The 21,106-nt window shown below is 51.1% G+C and overlaps 1 protein-coding gene across 2 annotated transcripts; it reads left to right on the top strand.

The window, feature by feature from the left end:
• The first annotated feature begins 3,065 nt into the window (after window positions 1-3,065).
• MYDGF (myeloid derived growth factor) lies at window positions 3,066-19,520 on the top strand. 2 transcript variants are annotated; one of them, XM_036459974.2, is made up of 6 exons: window positions 3,066-3,290; window positions 4,284-4,334; window positions 8,147-8,208; window positions 10,896-10,977; window positions 12,139-12,211; window positions 19,486-19,520. In XM_036459974.2, exons 1-6 carry the CDS (start codon window positions 3,114-3,116, stop codon window positions 19,512-19,514), a joined length of 474 nt encoding a protein of 157 aa, XP_036315867.1. In that variant the 5' UTR covers window positions 3,066-3,113; the 3' UTR covers window positions 19,515-19,520. The 2 variants fall into 2 exon arrangements, with proteins under 2 accessions (XP_036315867.1, XP_036315866.1); XM_036459973.2 differs by lacking the exon at window positions 19,486-19,520 and adding an exon at window positions 13,767-14,351 and having other exon boundaries at window positions 3,069-3,290.
• Window positions 19,521-21,106: the final 1,586 nt, after the last annotated feature.

The raw sequence follows: 21,106 nt of genomic DNA, 5'->3' as shown, positions 1-21,106 counted from the left end.
TCATTTTCTTTTCAAACATGTTTATGTTATTTTTCAAAAATAACTAGACATCCCAGCCAGTGTGGCTCGGTGGCTGAGCATCAATCTATGAACAAGGAGGTCACGGTTTTATTCCTTGACAGGGCACATACCTGGGTTGCAGGCTCAATCCCCAGTCAGGGATGTGCAGGAGGCAGCCAATCAGTAATTCTCATCATTGATGTTTTTATCCCTTTCTCCCCCTTTCTCTGAAATTAATTTTTTAAAAATTTAAAATAATATATAGGAAGTTGCGAAAATAGCACAGAGTCCCATGTACCCATCACCCAGATTACATCTTAACCATAGTACATTGTCAAACCAGGGAATTGACAGTACAATGCAATTAACTAGACTAAACCTTACATTTAAAAATCTTTCACATGCACTCGTGTGTGTGTGTGTGTGTGTGTGTGTGTGTGTGTGTGTGGTTCTGTTCCACTTTGTCACCTGAGCAGGTTCCTGTAACCACCACCACAATGAAAACAGAATTGTTTATTCACCACCATGGAGCCCCTTTGAGTGACCCCTTTATATCCACACCCACCCAGGCTATGGCGTCCTATCAGAGAAGTCTGATACTGAGTCATGGGTGGTTTCTTTTAGAACTGCTAGGTTTCATGTCATGGCTAGAAAGCAGGACCTTTGGAATGATGGCTTTTTCTTTAAACTTTAGTGTGAGTGGTGGCTTTTTCCTTAAACTCCTTTAGTGTGTGTGTTGTGTATGTGTGTTTTGAGGCAAAAAGGAAAAATCGAGTCTTGGGGCTCAGTCTTTCTAAACACACACACACATACCCCTCTACCCCTCTTTAGCAGGATATCCAATAAGCTCATAATTGAAATACAATGTATTGTTAACAACAGCTCTTGGCCACTAATTAGATTCTTCACAGTAACAGGCTGAAGGGCAGACGCAGGCGAGAATAGAAAAGACATGAATGGAACCATGCTGTGTAAAACACCAGACAAACAGGATAGCAGAACCAATTGGTGGAACCAATTTCCAATGAATCCAGGAGGAAATTTCTTAACACAAGCAGGTATCTCTATTTAGGACAGGCTGCCACTGCCAAGGAGCGTGAATTCTGAAGTCAAGGTTATCTGCAGAGCAGTCAGCCTTCTATAGGAGCCTCTTGACCTCCGGACACTGACCTTCATCCTCGGGGAGGGAAGGGTAGGGGGAGACACACAAGGGGTTGAATGTAAATGATGAGAGATTTGAGTGTGATTCAGCCCAGCTTAAGGGTTACCTGTAACATTTTCATTCTGTTCTTTCAAGTCAGGAAGAACTAGGAAAAGAGGCTTAATTCTGGACACTCCCGGCCACCAGGGATTTCTTGAAATGCTAAGCAATTTGTGACCCGCTCTGCACACAGACACAAAATGATTCCTTCTGTAGTTGAAAATCTGGGCTTTCTTCATTGGCATCTAATGCTGGTAGCACCTAGAATTTAGAGTTCTTACCTGTGGTCCCTCCATCAGTCCTCCTGGCAACTCCTGAGGTAAGGATTATTTTCTCTTAGATTTTTTATTTTGAAATAGAATTCTCTAATGTCCCTTGCTCATCTTCCCCTAAAGTTAACATGGCACAGACCAGGTGTTAAAGCCAGGAAATTAACATCAACACATCTTATCATGTACACAGACGTATACAGACCTTATTGAATTTCAACATTTCTTCCTGTAAAGTCATTTTTCTGGTCGAGGACTGTTATGGGCTGATGCTTATGTTTCCCCAAATCGAGTTGAAACCTAACCTCCAACGTGATAGTGTTAGATGGGGAAGTTGGGGGTTGATTAGGTCATAAGGATGGAGCCCCATGAATGGGATCAGTGTCCTTATACCAGAGACCCCAGAGAACTGGGGCACCCCTTCCCCTGGTGAGGACAGGCAGGAGAGCAGTCTGAACCAGGAAGTGGGCCCTAAACAGACACACAAAGCTGCCCAAGCCTTGACCTTGCCCTTGCCAGCCTCCAGAAATGTGAAAAGAAATGTGCTTTTTCCCTAGCCGGTTTCGCTCTGTGGATAGAGCATCGGCCTGCAGACTCCAGGGTCCCAGGTTCGATTCAGGTCAAGTACCTTGTTTGCGGGCACATCCCCAGTGGGAGGTTGTGCAGGAGGCAGCTGATTGATGTTTCTCTCTTGTCGATGTTTATAATTCTCTCTCCCTCTCCCTTCCTCTCTGTAAAAAATCAATAAAAATATTTTTTAAAAGTAGTAAAAAAAAAAAAAAAGTGTTTTTTTGCAGCCCGCAGTATATGATATTTTTAGGATAGAAGCTGGAATTAAGAAAAGTATCCAATAAATAAATAAATAAATAGATAGATAGATAGATAGATAGATAAAATAGAAAGAAAAGTATCCAAGCCAGGACCTTCAATTGCAGCTTCGTGGTCTTTTTTTAATTTTTAATTTTATTTTTCGTGGTCTTGATCTCCTTATTCTGTGATGGCTCCTCAGCTGTCTTTCATGACATTTTTGAAGAGTGCCGTTGGTGTGTCTGATGTTTGCTTATAATTAGATTGAGAGCCAGCATTTTGGGCAGGAATTCCAGAGGTGCATCCGGTGGGTGGCTCCGTGACGTAACAGTCTCATTTTGGGTGATGTTAACTTTGATCATTGGGCTACGGTGGTGTCTCTATGGTAACATTACTCTTTTTCTCGTTGTAATCAACAAGTATCTCGCGGGGAAATACTTTAAGATTATGCAAATATCCTGCTTCTCATAACTTTCCACCACCAATTTTTAGGATCTTGGCTGCCACAATTATGAGGTATTTTCCCAGCTGTCACCTTCCATTGCTCTCACACAGTTCACGTTCATTCGTTTAAATTTTAGTGGCTCTTTTCTTTCCCTCATTCCTTGTACATTCACCAACTGGAAGAGCTGAGTTTGGTCAGAGACAACGGAACCGAGACCACTCACCGCGGACGCTCCCCGCACTCCCAAACCCCGCCCCAAGATGGCGGCCAGAGCGGGCCGGCGCTCCCGGTCACGTGATCGCGCCGCCGCTGACGTGGCCCCTGGGGGACGCCCAACGTGTCCCTCGCCGCGCCCCGTCCGACGTCCAGGCCCTGCCGGCCCGATCTCAAGATGGCGGCGCCCAGCGGAAGGAGGAACGGCGGCGGCGGTGCGAGCTTGTGGGCTGCGCTGCTCCTGGCGGCCGTGGCGCTGAGGCCGGCAGAGGCGGTGTCCGAGCCCACGACGGTGGCGTTTGACGTGCGGCCCGGCGGCGTCGTACACACCTTCTCCCAGAACGTGGGCCCTGGGGTAACTGCCGCCGCCGAGCGAAGTGCCCGCGCGGGGGACGGGATTTGGGAAGGGGTTGCTGCTTGACTTTGGCTCAGACTTCGGGGGTGGGGCCTCAGTGTGAGTGCGAACTTGGGGGGCTGGAACTTTGAGGGAGCTGGGTCACTGTGCTCAGTCCCTGCCGCCTCTCACATGCCCAGCAGCCCTGTCCCCCAGATCCAGGCGAGTTCCCCGCCATTGGAGGCGGGGCGGACACAGGTGGGGAGAGGGGAGCTGGAGCCTTTGGGGACGCGGCTCCAGGTCCCACAGAAGGTCGGTCCCCTTGCAGATATGACTCGGAAGTGCACAGACGTTGCTCTTCCTGCCATTGCACAAGGTCCCCCATCTTTCGTGTCACTGAAGTGTGAGGCCAGGTCCTCCTTTCCTGAGACTCCCGGCTTTGTCCCCAACTTGTTGGAGAAGTCGCTGCCCCTTTCATCCTCCTTCATGTCTGAGATAGTATCGATTGCAGCTGTTTGTTGAATGCTAATCTACAGCCTGGTACTGTGCCGATTGCTTTTTATGTTAGGCCTATTTTGCCGATGAAGGAACAGAGGCTCAGAGAGGTTTGCACCTGTCCAAGAACCACAGCAGCGCAGATACGGGTCCCAGGTGTTTCAGCTTCCAAAGGGGGCCTGCGGGTGTCCCAGAGCCCCAGCTGCTAGAGGGGTGGGTGTTAGAGGGGGTGTGGCCACCTCCTTCCCGTTCTTTACTCCCAATAAGCCGCAGGGGCTGTTTGTCCTGACCCAGGCGCTCACTAGTAGGGAGGCAGGAAGGGGAATTCTGGGTTGTCAAGTTACCAGGAGGCCTTGCGGGGCTGGCTTCCGGGGACACTCACCAGCGCTATCTGCCTCTGCCTCCTTCTCCTTTAGTGTAGATTTTCAAAAGCAGGATCTTCTTAGACATCCCAAGATCCTGCCCCTTAAGAACTAAGGATTACATCCTACCAAGCCTTCTTTCCATTCCATTTTCTAGGACAAATATACTTGTGTATTCACCTATGCTTCTCAAGGAGGGACCAATGAGGTGAGTTGTACAAAATTCCATGTAATTTAGTGTGATGGTATCTGTTTTCATACAGAGATGTTCTCCCAGGATAATGAGGTTGTCATGGGTGGGTTAACTTACACTCATTGAATTCTTCGTAACCAATAAATGCGAGAGTGCTCATGTTAATAGTGAGGTAGTTCCACAGAGTGAACGGATGCCGGGCAGGAGGGAATGAGCTGTGAATCTGCCATTCCCAGGAGGCTCTATTAGAGGTGTTGCATTTGTTTTCTGTGCTGACTAACAAGTCACCATAAACTTATCAGCTTAAAACAGCCCCCGTTCATCATCCCTCAGTTCTGGAGGTCAGAAGTGCTAGGGCTCAGATGGGTGCTTCATAAGCTAAAATCAAGGTGTCAGGCAGTCTGGCCTTTCGTCTTCCAGGCGCAATTTGTTGTCAGAATTCAGTGCCTCACAATGTAGGCCTGAGGTCCCCCTTTCCTTGCTGGCCATTTTCTCCATCTGATGGCAAAAGAGGAAGTGAAATAGATTCTAAGCACCAGAAGGGCGCATTGCACAAGAGGTGCCAGTGGCCTTTAGACCAGCGGTCGCCAACCTTTCGGACCTCGCGGACCACCAGTGCTCCGAGAACCACTGGTCAGCGACCGCTGCTTTAGACTGTGAGAGCGGCCTCTGCTGGAAGCAAGGACACAAGGGCTTCAGTCCTACAATCACAAAGAACTGATGCTGCCACCACCAGTAGAGTTTCGGAAGAAGACCCCAAACTCCAATGGGACTACGGTCTGGCCTTCACCTGGATTTTGCTTCTGAGAGAGCAAAGGAGCAGCCCCACCATATCCAGACTTCCTTTTTTCCCCGTCCCCTCCTCTTTGGTAACCATCAGCTCGTTCTCTATGTCAATGGGTCTGTTTCTGTTTTTTTTTTTTTTTTTAGATTGCACATATAAGGAAACTATATGGTATTTGTCTTTCTCTTTCTGACTTATTTCACTTAACACAATTATACTCTAGGTCCATCCTTATTGTTGCAAGTGGCAAGATTTCATTCCTTTTTAGTGCTGAGTAATATTCCATCATGTATACATACCACATCCTCATGAGGCAGCCTTGTGTGAGTACGCAGCCGCACATTGCTAGTTCTGCACCTTCTCTGGGTGGGGCACACCCACGTACACAGCAGTTCCCCACTCACTCCGCAAAGGGCACTCCTGTGTGGGTACCACAACATTTTGCTAACTCTGAATTTTCATTGGGAGGAGAAGCCCCGTGTGAGCACACAGTAGTGTTTCACTATCTGTACTTTTCGCTGGCCAGGGTAGCCCTATAGGCAGGTACTACAATATTTTGCTAGCTTTGCACTTTCACCAGGGGAGGGTGCTCCACGTGCATACACAGCCCAGTGGGACACCCTGTTATACCTGCTGGTCAGTCTCAGGGTGAAGGGGCCCCTGTATGCATGCTATGGCACCCTCTTCCTGCTGGAGCTAGCTGGAACTGGCTGAGAACCTGCTACAACACCCTACAGTTTGGCCAGAGAACCTGGATGGAGAGGGGAAACATAAATAACTAGAGGCCCGGTGCATGAAATTGTGCTCGGTACAGTCCTAGGCCTGGCCTGGATCAGGGCCATCTTCCCCAGCTGCCTGAAGCCGGCCCCGCCCCCTCCCCCAACCCCACCCACCTCATCAGGTGATAGGTGCAGGGGAGGGGGGATGAGAGGTTGGCTGTCCCCCCCTCCACCCCTCACTTGCTGGCCCTGCCCCCACTGAGGGTGGCTATCAGGTGATGGGAGCCTGCCAGCTGAGGAAAGGGACCAAGAGGTAGGCAGTATGCCTCAAAGTGACTAGTTCAGTGGTCTGTTCTGCCGTGAGGTTTTGAGAATCTCAATTTGCATATTACCCTTTTATTATATAGGATGGCACTCACTGGTTCCTCTGGTTCTGGGCTTCTCAGCTTTCAGAGAGCTTTCTCAGCCTTCTCTGTGTGGTTTCTATACCTTGTGCAGAAGCTGTATAATTGGCTCATAGTTGTCTCTCGGGAGGAAGTGCACTAAGTATTTCATGTGCTCTTTGGAGGGACGAGCTCTGTCCACGAACACCGCCATCTTGGATCTGCTTTTTGAATTACACACTTTATTTTATTTTATTTTTAATATATTTTATTGATTTTTCACAGAGAGGAAGGGAGAGGGATAGATAGCTAGAAACATCGGTGAGAGAGAATCATCGACCAGCTGCCTCCTGCACACCCCCTACCGGGGATGTGCCCGCAACCATTGTACATGCCCTTGACTAGAATCGAACCCGGGACCTTCCAGTCCACAGACCGACGCTCTATCCACTGAGCCAAACCGGTTTCAGCTTGAATTACACACTTTAAAAGGGTGAATTATACAGTGTGTATAAACTAGTAATTTGTTCCTAGATGGGTGCTCCAGGCAAAAGGCATCGAAGTGACCATTTAATTAACATAAAGATGGCCTTGTTCACATTAATGAAAAAGCTTTGATGTTAAATGGGGAGTACCGGTAATCTGAGTCCATTATTACTCTTGGGAGGGACTGTAAACTCATTTCACTAACAAACTCTGGAATAAGTGCCTTAGGCAGCCTGGAACATAAGAGTGCGTTTTCCATTTCCTTTTGGCCGGGTTTCCAGATGCTGTAAAAGGTAGAATACACAGGTAGTGGGGTGTTTTGGAACCAGTTCAAATTTAAAATTTTTTAAAATATACACTGAATGGCCAGATTATTATGATCCACTCAGTGTGTGTGTGTTTGTGTGTGTGTGTATGTATTAGGGGCCTGGTTCATGAATTCATGCATGGGTGGGGTCCAGCCAGTCTGGCCAGGGGGAGGGGACATGGGCGGTTGGCCGGCCTGCCTGCCTGCTGGTCGAACTCCTGGTCGATTTGCATATTAGCTTTTTATTATATAGGATATACACTGAGTGGCCAGATTATTATGCATTCAGAGATCATAATAATCTGATTACTCAGTATATACTTTAACTGATTTCAGATAGGAAGGGAGAGGGAAAGAGAGAGAAACATCAGTGATGAGAGAGTCATTGATCGGCTGCCTCTTGCACACCCCACGCTGGGGATTGAGCCGCAGCCCAGGCCTGTGCCCTGACGGAATCACACCGTGACCACCTGGTTCATAGGTTGATGCTAAACCACTGAGCCACTCTGGCCAGGCTAAAATTTTAATTTTTAAGTAGCTAATACATTCACATCATTCAAAAAGAAAAACATATAAAAGATTGACAGTGTCTTCTTCTAGCCTAGTTCCTGCCCACATCCTACAGGTATCCACACTTATTAAAATCTTGTGTCTTTTCTGAGGACTATGCCTCTGCAAGCAGGCATGAATGTATTGTCTTCCCCCCCCCCCCCCCTTAATAGACATCATTTTTCAGGGCAGTTTTAGGTTCACAGCAAAACTGAGCAGAAGGAATAGAGATTTTGTTGTATCTTCTTGCCCCTCCCCACATGCACAGGCTCCCTATTGTCAGCAGCCCCCACCAGAGTAGTGAACCCACATTGGCATCACTGTCACCCCAAGTTCATAGTTGACGTTAGGGCTTCCTCTTGATGCGCATTTTGTGGGTTTGGTCAAGTGTATAATGGTGTGCATCCACAGTTGTGGTACCGCGTAGGGGAGTTTCACTGCCCTGAGCAGAGGGGGGGGCTCCGGGAAGCCGCGCTCCAGGGGGGTCCAGGAAAGGCTCACTCACTCTGCAGAGCTGCACGTAGACGGGCAGCTCTCAGAGGCACCGCGCTCGCCAGGCTGTGTGTCTGGGCTGACCCTCGTCTTTCTCCTCTCCCCAGAAGTGGCAGATGAGCCTGGGCACCAGTGAAGACCAGCAGCACTTCACCTGCACCATCTGGAGGTGAGCTGTGGGTCCCGGCAGGGCCCAGGCTGCTCTGGGCAGCAGGGAAAGGGGCAGACACACCAGGAGGGCCCTGCACCCCTGGAGAGGCACACAGGGAGTGCACAGAGGGAGGACTTCGTTATGCTTCTGCCAGCGGGCATAAATGTACTGTCTTACCTTCTTTTTGTTTTTATTTTTCTTAGTAGGCATTTTTTTAGAGCAGTTTTAGGTTCACAGCAAAATTGAGCAGAAAGCAGAGATTTTGATGGATCTTCTTGCCCCTCCCCACACCCCCTATTGTCAGCAGCCCCCCCCCCAGAGAGACATTTGTTGGTGGGGACCGCGGAGCTCCCAGGGAAGCTGACACAGGCCAAGAGCAGGTTCTGGGGACTGAGGGGCTGCAGGCCGGCAGTAGCCTCAGCGCCAGAGAGCGGGGCAGGCTCCCCAGCGCTCACCTGCCATGTCACCCCCAGTCACACCCATGGTTCATGGGCTCGGTCTCCCTGCCAGGGACTGATGTCTGTTCACCCACTGCTGGTGCCCAGCTTGAGCGAGTGGTAAGCCAGGGAAGGGATGGAGGAAAGGGAGCCCGTAGCCCTGGGTGGGGAGGAGGACGGTGGGACATCATGGAATCATGTCCCTTCTGGCCCCGGCTCTTCTGCCTCAAATGTGTCACCTCAAGCAGAGCCAAGTTCTCAGACGTTTGTGTGCCCGACAGGAAGTCCAAGCTGTGGCTTCACCCACATGGGACAGGTCAACAAGCTGGACACAGTGGGAGGGCAGGGACTTGCCATTAATGAAAGGAAGTGGCGCATTTTTAAGTTGGACATACACAATAAAGACACGACACTTTTTAATGCATTTTTAAATGTTTTTATTGCTTTTTAGAGAGAGGAAAGGAGAGGGACAGATAGAAACATTGATGTATCATCAGTCAGCTGCCTCCTGTGTGCTCCCTAATGGCATGTGCCCTGACCAGGACGGGAACCAGGGACCTCTTGGCATATGGGTCAGTGCTCAACCACTGAGCAACACTGGCCAACTTAATGCGTTCTTTTTTAATCCTCACCCGATAATATGTTTTATTGATTTTTAGAGGAGAGAGAGAGAGAGAGAGAGAGGAACATTGATCATTTGCCTCCCGTACGTGCCCCAATCGGGAATTGAATCTACAACCTTTCTTGGTGTACAGGATGATGCTCCAACCAATGAGCCACCTAGCCAGGGCGACACAGCGTGTTTTAATCACACTTGCAGTGTCATCCCAGTCTCAGTGCTAAGCAAGCAGCAGGTACTTACTGAGAGCTATTGGGAAGATTCGTGCCTTTCTATTGCACTGCCTGCCCCAGGGGCCAGGAGCCCAGCATCCTTAGCAGGTCACCCTGCCTGAGCCACATCTCCCGGCCTCGGAAGTGTCACAGGAAGGAGCCTGGGCCGCCCTCATCACGGGGAAGGCTCGTTACTGGGTTGCATTAACTGTGTGCAGCTCGCTGCCTCTCACAGGGAGTCTGACCACCAGCCCTCAGGTGCACAGACCCGGGCCATGCAGGCCCACTACTCACTGAGCCCGACACCTGCTCAGCCGAGGTCCAGCCTAAATGGGCCCCAGCCTCCAGGCTTCAGACATGGACTGACCCTCCATCCATGCAGAGGTTTTGAGAATCTGGGAGACTCCCTGGATACCACCTCTTTATCCCTACCTCATCCTCCCGTCCCGCCATCTCCTCCCTCCACACCCCCGTCCCGCCATCTCCTCCCTCCACACCCCCGTCCCGCCATCTCCTCCCTCCACACCCCCGTCCCGCCATCTCCTCCCTCCACACCCCCGTCCCGCCATCTCCTCCCTCCACACCCCCGTCGCGCCATCTCCTCCCTCCACACCCCCGTCGCGCCATCTCCTCCCTCCACACCCCCGTCACGAACACCTTCTCCCTGGCCTCCCTGCTCCCTTCTCTATTTCCCACCTCGTTGTGTCTGCTTTCCACACATGGCCCGTTGGAGCTCTTCACACTGCAGTCATCATCAGCCCCTTGTTGGCACCAGTCCTCTTTTCTTGTGTGTGTTAATCCTCACCCAATATTTTTCTGTTGATTTTTAGAGAGGGAGAGAGACAGAGAGAAACATCGATGTCAGAGATCACATCGATCAGTTGCCTCCCACACATGCCCTGACCAGGGCCAGGGATCGGGCCTGCAACTGAGGTACGTGCCCTTGACCAGAATCGAACCTGGAACCCTTTAATCTGCCGGCTGACACTCTATCCACTGAGCCAAACTGGCTAGGGCACCAGACCTCCTCCCTTGGCTCCTCTCTCTCTCTGGCCATAAGACCTCATGCTTATCAAATGCCCACACTTGCCCCCTCTGAGGACTCTTTGTAGCAGCCATTTCCTCTGCCTGGGCCAGCCCTCCCCTTCCCCTTCCTAGTTCACTCCTGTATTTCTCACCTCCAGGATGCTGCAGCCCCCATGAAATACCTGATGTCATTGGCACTCAATAAAAAGCATTTGGTGAATGAGTATGAGGGTCCCTGACCTAGAACAGCTTGCCTTCAGAAGGGGACGGAGGATTGTCAGTAACCAGCCAGAAGAACGTTCTGGAAAAGGAAAGGGAATGATCTGGAGAGGCCCCGTCCACACTTCCCAGTCAGCCGTGCTTGGAAATACATGACCCTGGGCTGATCCCTCGCCTGACCTTTCTCTGCAGGCCCCAGGGCAAGTCCTACCTGTACTTCACTCAGTTCAAGGCAGAGGTGCGGGGTGCCGAGATCGAGTACGGCATGGCCTATGTGAGTATCAGCTGTGCACTTTGGGTGGTGGCCTGAGGTGTCCCCTGGGGAGACAGGCAAGAGGAGGAGGTGAGCAAAACTTGGAAGAACATGGGACACTGCCGACCCCAGGTTTGGGGGCGCAGGGAAAGAGGCAGTGGTGGTGCCCAAAGCAGGACCCTGCTGACCTCCAGAGACAGCAGGCAGGTGTGACAGGAAGTGGGCACCCGGCATCACTCTCCTGCTGCCTGCCAGTCTCCTGCCGGAGCCCCCATTGGAAAAGCCAGCAGGAAGCTAGAGGGCAGGCCTGGATGCTCAGCTCTGAGACAGGAAGAGGGACAGCAAGGTGGCAGTGGCCCTGAGGCAGGTGTGTGGGTCACTGGTGTGTGTGTGTGTGTCACATCCCTTGGCCCCAAGGACCTGTGGTTCACGGCTGGGCAGTGCCTTCTGCGCACTCCTGACCCCACAGCCCTTTCCAGAGGCCAGCCACCCTGCAGAGCCTACCATGTCCTACCACTTCCACCAGTTCAGGTGCAACCAAGCAGCACAACCACTAGGAGCCGGGCAGCCAGGTAGAGATTGTTTGCCAGGAATTGGCTTCTGCCATGGGACTGACCAAGCAGCCCTGGTTTCCAGAGGCCAGGCAGGCTGGAGGCAGGGCTGGCTCTGCCGTCCCAGGAAGCCCAGCTCGTTCTGAGTCAGGGCCACCCAGGTCAGCAGGAGAAGAACCCCCTGGGGATGGGCTTTTATCTCAGCACAGAGACTCACACGGCGCCTAGCGGGAGTCAGGGCGGAACTGCATGGCTGCTCCAAGGTGACACATCACAGTCCCACTTTGAACTAATGACTCTCCAGGGTCCCTTTAAAACTCTATTTTAGCTCATTTGAGAGCACAATTCTAATTTTTAAAAATTACATTCAAGAGACTGCTGTGCTTGTCCCATTTCCATAAATTAAGAAAAAAATTGAATTAAATACCTTCTTACTGGGATTTGCAGTGAAGGCACGAAGTTTTAAGCCAGTTGACAGTCTCTTAAGTAGATTCCCAGCCACTCCTCCTGGGCTCTCTTCTGTGCTCAGAAAGCGTCGGTGAACACACACGGTTTTAGTCCGTGCCTCTTGGGGAAGCAAACCAAACTGTGTTCTTTCCTGATTAGGGAAGTTTCCACTTTTCCCTTTCAGTCTAAAGCTGCGTTTGAAAAAGAGAATGACGTTCCCCTGAAAAATGAGGAATTTGAAGTGACCAAAACAGCAGGTGTGTAAGAGTGGATTGTGGACATGGAACCCAGATACGGGGGGGGGGGGTGGGGGGGGGGGGGGGGGGGGAGGTGACAAAGGAGGGCCATCGGGCCACGCGGTGAGGGAGGACTGTTGCAGGGCACATCCGGGCTACAGGCCAGGCATCCGCAAACTGTTCCTGTAAAGGGCCCATAGTAAATATTTTCAGGTTTGTGGGACCCTTGGCCTCTGTTGCAACTGCTCGACCTGCCCCATCAGGCAAAGGGCACACCACGTGTCAGTGAGCGGATGTGGCTAAGTTCTAACAAAACTTTCATACTTGATGAACTTGGAAATGTGAATGCCATGTCACTTTCCCATGTCACAAAATGCCATTTCTTGAGATTTTTGTTAAATGCCCTTAGCTCAAGAGTAGCGGGCCATGCTGTGCCAATCCCTGATCGATAGCTCTGGTCCATGGGAGCGCTGTGACCTCCATACGGCCTGGCTGTCCTGTGCTCTGTGACCAGGAACAGCTTCAAGATTGGGACCTGGCCGGTGTTCTTAGTAGGTAGAGTGTTGGCCCGCACACCAAAGGGTCACAGGTTTGATTCCTGATCAAGGGCAAGTACCTGGGTTGCAGGTTGCATCCTCGGTCCCAGTTGGGGCATATGTAGGAGGCAACCAATCAGTCTCTCTCTCTCTCTCTCTCTTTCTCTCTCTCTCTTTTCTCTTTCTCTTTCTCTCTTTTTCTCCCTCTCTTTTTCTCTCTGTCTGTCTGTCTTCCCCTCTCTCTCTCTTGGGTGATGATTAACAAAAGATTGGACCTCCTGAGCTCCTGAAAGCCACCCACCCACCCAATCCTCTGAGCCATTTTTGCCACCAAGGGCTGATGCTGAACAGAATGGGGTGGGAGCTCTGAAGTTGGGGCTTGGTGTTCCAGAGCAAGGGTGGACCAGTGAGTGGTTAGGATGATGGACAGGGAGCTAGCCAAGAGGGGAAGCCCTGAGGGTCCTGGATTTCAGGGGAAAGATGAGGTGAAGAGACCCATGTGGCTATGAATGTCACTAGGCATGAAACCCCGGGAAGAAGACCGCATGGGCAGTGCTTTAGGGAGGAAGCGCCTGAGTCTGGATGAGTCCTGATTGCAGGCCCTTGAGGACATGGGGACCATTCAGAGCAGAGGCCAAGGACAGAGCAGACCCCGAGCCCTAGGGCACACAGTAGAATCGCACAGGGAGTCAGGGTCTGGCTAGGTGTGGCGGGTGGTGTCTGCTGTAAAGGCATCATATGGTCCTTGAACAAGTTTGCCGGTGATACGCCTGGCCCCCGCCATTTGTTTTCAGTGTGGCAAAAAGGACCATGATTTTCCCACCTTGAACTCTCCTGTGGACTCCCACTGCCCTCAGGAAAGGCCCACCAACCTCTTCACGTTTTTCTGTCTCACCCGTAAGACTCGGGGCTGGGCTTCCTTCCACTGCACTTAGCTTTGGGGACTGCTCCCCGCTCTGCCAGTCCCCACTGGGCCCTACGCTGGCCCAAGAGCGTCGGGGCAGACTCACGGGCACTACCGTGCGTTTCTTACTTTGCAGTGACCCACCGGCCTGGGGCGTTCAAGGCCGAGCTGTCCAAGCTGGTGATCGTGGCCAAGGCGGCACGCAGTGAGCTGTGACCGGCAGCCCACGGTGGGCGGCTTTCTCGTCTCTGCCGAAAGGGCAGTGCCTGAGACCTGGCGTCACTGGTTTTCTAGGGGCACCGTTGTTTTCTGCCTGGCTGATGCTGCCCTCGGGTCCCCAGGGTGGCTGAGGCCCTGGGGCAAAGGCCAGGGGCCAGGAGGTTGAGCGGTACTGTCTCCCCCCACCCCCCACCAGCTCCCCATCTTCCCCCCACCACCACACCCCCCGCCCCGCCCCGCTCTTCTGAACCAGAGCGTGGGCCGAGCCTGCTGCTGCCGGTCTCACCAGGAGAGGCATCAGCCCGGGGGGTCGCAGCTCTCCTCGCGCCAGCGTGGCCCCTTGGGGTCAGGCCAGGCTCCGGGTGCTCGGGGAAGAGTAGTCCTGCTGCCCTCTGACCTCAAGTTGACTCTTTTATTACAATTTCCCCAGGAGACCACCTTCCAGACCAACTGGAAAGAAATGAAATGTCCTTTTGTATTTAAATAAAAGAGTGAAAAGGAACTGCATAGCCTAGCTGTCTGGTGCTGGTGCCGCCTGGCAGGGGACGCGGGCACGGGCCCGGGTGACAGCAGCAGGACTGGCTGCCCACTCCCCTTCTCTCCTGGAAACAGGCGGCTGTGTCCCCAGGACACGGGGTTTCAGGCACAACCTTTCTGTAGGTGCAGAAGCAGCGTGATCTGCGGGGGCAGCGTGAGCCTGCTCCCGGCTGGGCTGCGCGGCCCTGGACCGTCAGGCAGACCCGCGCACCCAGCGGGTCACACAGGCCCCGGTGAGGGTGGCCACTCCCCGGCTGACCTCTTTTGACCAGGTGGTGGCTTTGCTTAGTTTTCTAAAGCCAGGTTATAGCAGGGCGATTAAATAAATAAATAAATATAAATGGAACCCAAATCAGAGGTGCCTTGGTCTCCCGGCTGTGGGGCGGGCTGGGAGTCTAACTTCTGACCGTGTCTCCACGAGCAAACGTGGCTGTGAATCGGGTCCTTCCTAATTGGAGTCACCATGTTGGATCAGCGGAGCCTCTCTGTACCTTCACTCACCTGTGCCCGCTTCCCGGAGCAGCAGTGAGCTGGGAGCATCTGGGGTCCTGTCCGAAGTCTCGCCTGTAGCCGAAACCGGTTTGGCTCAGTGGATAGAGCGTAGGCTGAAGGGTCCCGGGTTCAAATCCGGTCAAAGGCATGTGCCTTGGTTGCGGGCACGACCCCAGTGCGGGGTGTGCAGGAGGCAGCTGGTGGATGTTTCTCTATCATCGATGTTTCTGACTCTGTATTCCTCTCTGTAAAAAAATCAATAAAATATATTTAAAAACAAAAAACAGCCCTGATGGGTTTGGCTCAGTGGATAGAGTGTCAGCTTGTGGACTGAAGGGTCCCAAGTTCGATTCTGGTCAAGGACATGTACCTTGGTTGTGGGCACATCCCCGGTGGGGGTTGTGCAGGAGGCAACTGATGTTTCTCTCTCACCGATGTTTCTAACTTTCTATCCCTCACCCTTCCTCTCTGTAAAAAAAATCAATAAAAATATATTTATTAAAAAAAAAAAAAATCTCACCTGTAGGCAGCAGAGCAAGACTCACTCACCTGTCCATACCCCCGGTGGCCTGCAGTCAGATTGGGGTCATGAGCGTAAAGAATAACTGTTCTCAAAACAACCATTGAAGAGGGACGTGGGCCCTGACGATGTTCAGGGAAGGAATCAGCCAGCCTTGGCCTCTGCTCGGGAGAGGAGATCTGAAGGCTGCACATCACCGGGAGGGTCCGTGCCCAGTGACGGCCCAGCCAGCCCGGTCACCACAGCCCAGAGACGATCGTCCGGGCCTCCTGCCACACTGGGCAGCTGGCACGGCCCTGAGGTGTCGGCGGAGGGAAGGGGATTTTTCCAGTCAGCCCAGAGTCACCGCTACCAAATCCCTGGGTGTCCAAGGGTGCGGAGCAGTGGGTGCCAGGCGCCAGGACACGGGAGGGCATCTCAGGACACACACAAGCTTCCCCTGCCCCATGTGACACATGTGCATCTTGATGTAGCTGTTGGGTACTTTCAAGAACAGGACCTTCCAGCAGGAGGAGGGGCTCAACGAAACCCTAGCCTACGCGTGCAGAGCCACGCTCGGCCACTCGGCCACACCGTCGTCAGCGCAAGAGCAGCAGAGACCACGCCTCGGCAAGGGCCACAGGTACGCACCTTCACCTCCAGCCTCAATTTAAAAGGCAAAACGCCCTGGCTGGTGTGGCTCAGCTGGTAGGAGCTTTGTCCTTGTGCCAAAAGGTCCGTCCCAGAGTCGATCCCCAGTGGGGACGTGCAAGAGGCAGCCTATCCATGCTTCCTCCCTCCCTTCACTCCAAAAATCAATGAAAATGTCCTTGAATGAGGATTTTAAAAAATGAATGAGGCAAAAACTGGTCAAACTTCTGATCAATATGGCAGAATAGGAAAACACTACTCCCATGACCATATCAAAGTTACAACTAAATTACAGAACAGCCATTCTTGAGGACCACCTGCAGACAGTTGAACAAAACTGTAGGACTATAAAGAAGCCATGCTGAGACTGGAGCGGAGGGTGGAGCTGAGGAATGGGCAGGTTCCATCCCTGTGTGTAGCAATAAGGATTGGGAGGGCAGCCGAAACTGGTTTGGCTCAGTGGATAGAGCATCGGACTGCGGACTGAAAGGTCCCAGGTTCAATTCCGGTCAAGGGCATGTGCCTTGGTTGCAGGCACACCCCCAGTAGGAGGTGTGCAAGAGACAGCCGATCGATGTTTCTCTCACCGATGTTTCTAACTCTCTATCCCACTCCTTTCCTCTCTGTAAAAAAGCCAATAAAATATATTTTAAAAAAGAATTGAGAGGGCCTCGGCCAGTGTGCTCAGTGGTTAGAGCGCTGGCCCATGCACCGAAGTCAAAGGCACGCACTTGGATTGCAGGTTCTATCCCTGGTCTCAGTGACGGCCTGTGTGGGAGGCAACCAATCAGTGTGTCTCTTATCACATTGATGTTTCTCCCCTCCCTCTCCTCCACTTTCTAAAAGTCATTGGGAAAATATCCTCTGGTGATATAACTGGGTGCCCCCTCTAGCGGGCACCAGTGTTTTTGCATCTGGTTGTGAAACCAGCAGGGATTGCCTCTGGGAGAGACTGCTAGAAACTGAGGCACTGCTCTTTCAGGGCTTGAGAACAGACTCATTGCTCAACTCACTGAGCCGCAGCACAGGGGCAGCAGCTCAGAAAGCCCCAGGGACTACGGAGAGAACTGAGTTAATTCCCGGCAAGGACTCCAGGAGCAGGGAGTGGGGCGACTGGAGACAGAAGCGTCACAGACACCATTGCTTCTTTGTTGAGCCTCCCCAACCCACTGACAGGCCCAGGCAGGCACCAAATCTGTGTTCTCCGTTAACCTGGCTACCACCACCCCTTCCATAATACTCAGACCTTTCCCCACTAACTCACTCACCCCGCCTGAGTGCTGCTAGCGGCTTCCCCACACAGGCAGTCTGCCTCGCTTCACGCTGCAGAGTCCACAACCTCACACGAGTGATGGCCGCCCTGAGGCTTGTGCTGTAGACTTTGCCAAGTCCCCTAAATCCCAAACAAGCAGTGGCCAGCCTAGCGCACCTCACAGCAATTGCCTAGTGGCTCCGATCCCAGCACACGTCATGATCCGTCTCAATTTGAGTTTTAACTCCCGTCAGGTAGCTGCAAGCCTGGCATAGATGGCAGCCAGGCTGGGCTTGGAAATGCAGCTTCCACTCAGCAGCCACAGACCTGACAGGTGGCGCTGTCCTCGGCTCGCACTGGGACGCCCTCCAAAGGGGCCCGAGCAGCCGGCCTCCGTTCATAGCATAACCTCTCCCAAGTGCCTCTACGGCCAGCACCAGCGGCAACCAACCGCAGATCACTTGGCAGATCCCTCCAAATGGCCCAAAGCCTGGCCCGAGCCACAGCCGAACGTGGCCTGTGCTGGCATCCCTCTCAGGCTCCAGAACCAACACACCCAGTGGCTGGCTTCAAACGACACCAATGCCCTGCAAACGTGACGCCTGCTCCATGGGGTCGTCCCTCACACAGCTCATCTGCTGGACTTGCAAACAGTCCTCAGAGCCCATCAGTCTAAAGGGCTACTCCACCACCGCCATGCCAGCAGCAGTCAAGGCCCAGCTACAACAGGAGGGCGCACCCAGCCCACTCAGGTCAGCCCAGAGCATCCGCTCAGGTGACCAAGGAGACTGCGCCACTGGGCCCACCGGACACCTACTGCATAAGGCCCTTCTGTCAAGAACAGAGACACGGCAGATCTATGTAATGCATAGCAACGGACACAGGGAGGCAGCCAGACTGAGACAACAAAGAAATATCCCAAATGCAAGGGCAGGACAAAACTCCAGAAAAAGAACTAAGTGAAATGGAGGCAATCAAAACACTGGTTATAAGGATGCTCAGTAAACTTAGGGGAAGAACAAACTCAGAAATTCTAACAAAGAGATAGGAAACATTAAAAGAGGGTTGAAAATATGAACCAATTAGAATGAAGAATGTAACAGTTGAAATGAATACACTAGAGCAGCAATTATCAACCAACCAGTGTGCCACAATAATTTTAAAAGATATATATTGATTTTTTTTACAGAGAGGAAGGGAGAGGGAGAGTTAGAAACATTGATGACAGAGAAACATCGATCAGCTGCCTCCTGCACACCTACTGGAGATATGCCCACAACCAAGGTACATGCCCTTGACCGGAATCGATCCTGGGACCTCTCAGTCCACAGGCCAACCTTCTATCCACTGAGCCAAGCGGGTCAGGGCCACAATAATTTTTTAAAACATGCAATACCTGACTATTTAGTCAGGGGCACTGACCTCTTTTCCCATCGATTGTAAAAAGAAAACAACAGCCAACACAAACAATAGCCGTCTGGTGTGAGTGAATCAAAATTACACCATATATATATATATATATATATTTATTTTTTTTTTTTCAAAGTTTGAAAATCACTGCACTAGGGGGAATCAATAGCAGATTAGATGAAGCAGAGGATCAAGTCAGCAAATGGAAGACAAAGGTGGTGGAAAATACCCAATTAGAACAGCAAAAAGAGAAAAATCTTTTAAAATGAAGTTAGTGTGCCCTAGCTGGTTTTGCTCAATGGATAGAGCATTGTCCTGCAGACTGAAGGATCCGGGTTCAATTCTGGTCAAGGGCACATGCCCGGGTTGCGGGCTTGATCCCTGGTAGGGGGCATATAGGAGGCAACTAATCAGTGATCCTCTCTTATCACTGATGTTTCTATCTATCTCTCTCTCCCTTCATCTCTGAAATCAATAAAAATATATTTTTAAAAATAATTTTTAAAAATGAAGGTAGTTTAAGGGATCTCTCAGGCAGCCTCAGGCATACAGACATTGCATCCTCAGGGTATCAGAGGGGAGCAGGAGGTTGAAAACCTATTTGAGCCCTAGCCAGTTTGGCTCAGTGATAGAGTGTTGGTCCGCTGACTGAGGGTCCCAGGTTCTGTTCCAGTCAAGGACACATACCTGGGTTGCAGGCTTGATCTCTGGCCCTTGTCAGGGCATGTGAGGGAGCAACCAATCGATGTGTCTCACATCGATGTTTCTGTCTCTCCCCTTCCTTCTCCTCTCCAGAAATCAATGGGGAAAATATCCTCTGGTGAGGATTTTAAAAGGAAAAGAAAAGAAAACCTATTTTGAGAAGTAATAATGGGAAACTTCCCTACCCTGACAAAGGAAGCAGACATACAATGCCAGGAAGTGCTGAGTCTCAAAGAGGCCCACACCAAGACACATAATAATTAAAATGCCAAATGCTGAAGACAAGAATCTTAAAAGCAGGAAGTTACCTACAGAGGAGCTCCCACAAAACTGTCAGCTGAGCCCAGCTGATGTGGCTCAATGGTTGAGCGTCGACCTATGAACCAGAAAGTCGATTCCAGGTCAGGGTGCATGCCCAGGTTTTAGGTTCCATCTCTAATAGGTAACGAGGGGCAGCAGGCAGCCGATCGATAATTCTCTCATCAATGATGTTTCTCCCTCTCCCTTCCTCCCTGAAATCAATAAAATACATGTTTTTTAAAAAACTACAATGAGACCCATCTCACACCTGTCAGAATGGCTATCATCAATAAATTAACAAACGAGCTGAAACCAGTTTGGCTCAGTGGACAGAACGCCGGCCTGCGGACTAAAAGATCCCAGGTTCGATTCCAGTTAAGGGCAGTGCCTTGGTTGCGGGCACATCCCCAGTGGGGGGTGTGCAGGAGGCAGCTGATTGATGTTTCTCTCTCATCGATGTTTCTAGCTCTCTCTCTCCCTTCCTTTCTGTAAAAAAAATCAATAAAATATATATTTTTTAAAATAAATCAACAAACGACAAGTGTTGGTGAGGATGTGGAGAAAAGGAAACCCTCATGTACTGTTGATGGAATTGAAAAAATAGAGCAGTCATATCATCTAGCAATTGCACTTCTGGGTATTTATCCAAAGAAAACAAAAACACTAATTCAAAAAGATGTATGCTGCCAGGCCAACGTGGCGCACTGGCTGAGCATTGACCTATGAACCAGAAGGTCATACTTCAGTTCCCGGTCAGGACACATACCTGGGTTGCTGGCTCGATCCCCAGTGTGGGGCGTGCAGGAGGCAGCCAACCAATGACTGATTCTCTTTTGTCACCGATGTTTCTATCTCTCCTTCTCCTTTCCTCTCTGAAATTAATAATAATAATAATAAAAAGATATGTCTCTATGTTCACTGAAGCATTATTTACAGTTGCCAAGATATGGAAGCAGCCTAAGAGCTGATCAATAGATAAATGGATAAAGGTGTGGTAGATATATACAATGGAAAAAAGAATGAAATCTTACCATTTGCAACAACATGGGTGGGCCTAGAGGGAATTATGCTAAGTCAGACGGAGAAAGACAGTCGCCATATGATTCCACGTACACGTGGAATGGAAAGACAAAACGGCCCTGGCTCTGGGCTGGGGCGAGCACCGAGAGGTTGCCCGGGAGTTGCCTGTTCGATTCCCCGTCAGGGCATGTATCCAGGCTGTGGGAGGCAACCAATCGATATTTGTCTCATCCATGCTTCTCTTTCCCTCTCCCTTCCTATAAATAAATAAATAAATAAATAAATAAAGATAAAAAACAAAATGAACAAACTCATATTGTAGATACAGAGAAAAAACTGAAGGCTGCCAGATGGGAGGAGGTGGGAGGCCAGGTAAAAAAGGTGAAAGCGCCGA

Source organism: Pipistrellus kuhlii, unplaced genomic scaffold, assembly GCF_014108245.1.
Source record: "Pipistrellus kuhlii isolate mPipKuh1 unplaced genomic scaffold, mPipKuh1.p scaffold_m20_p_30, whole genome shotgun sequence".
NCBI classification, from domain to species: domain Eukaryota; kingdom Metazoa; phylum Chordata; class Mammalia; order Chiroptera; family Vespertilionidae; genus Pipistrellus; species Pipistrellus kuhlii.
Note: the sequence above shows the minus strand (reverse complement) of the source record. Positions and strands in the feature narration are given on the sequence as shown.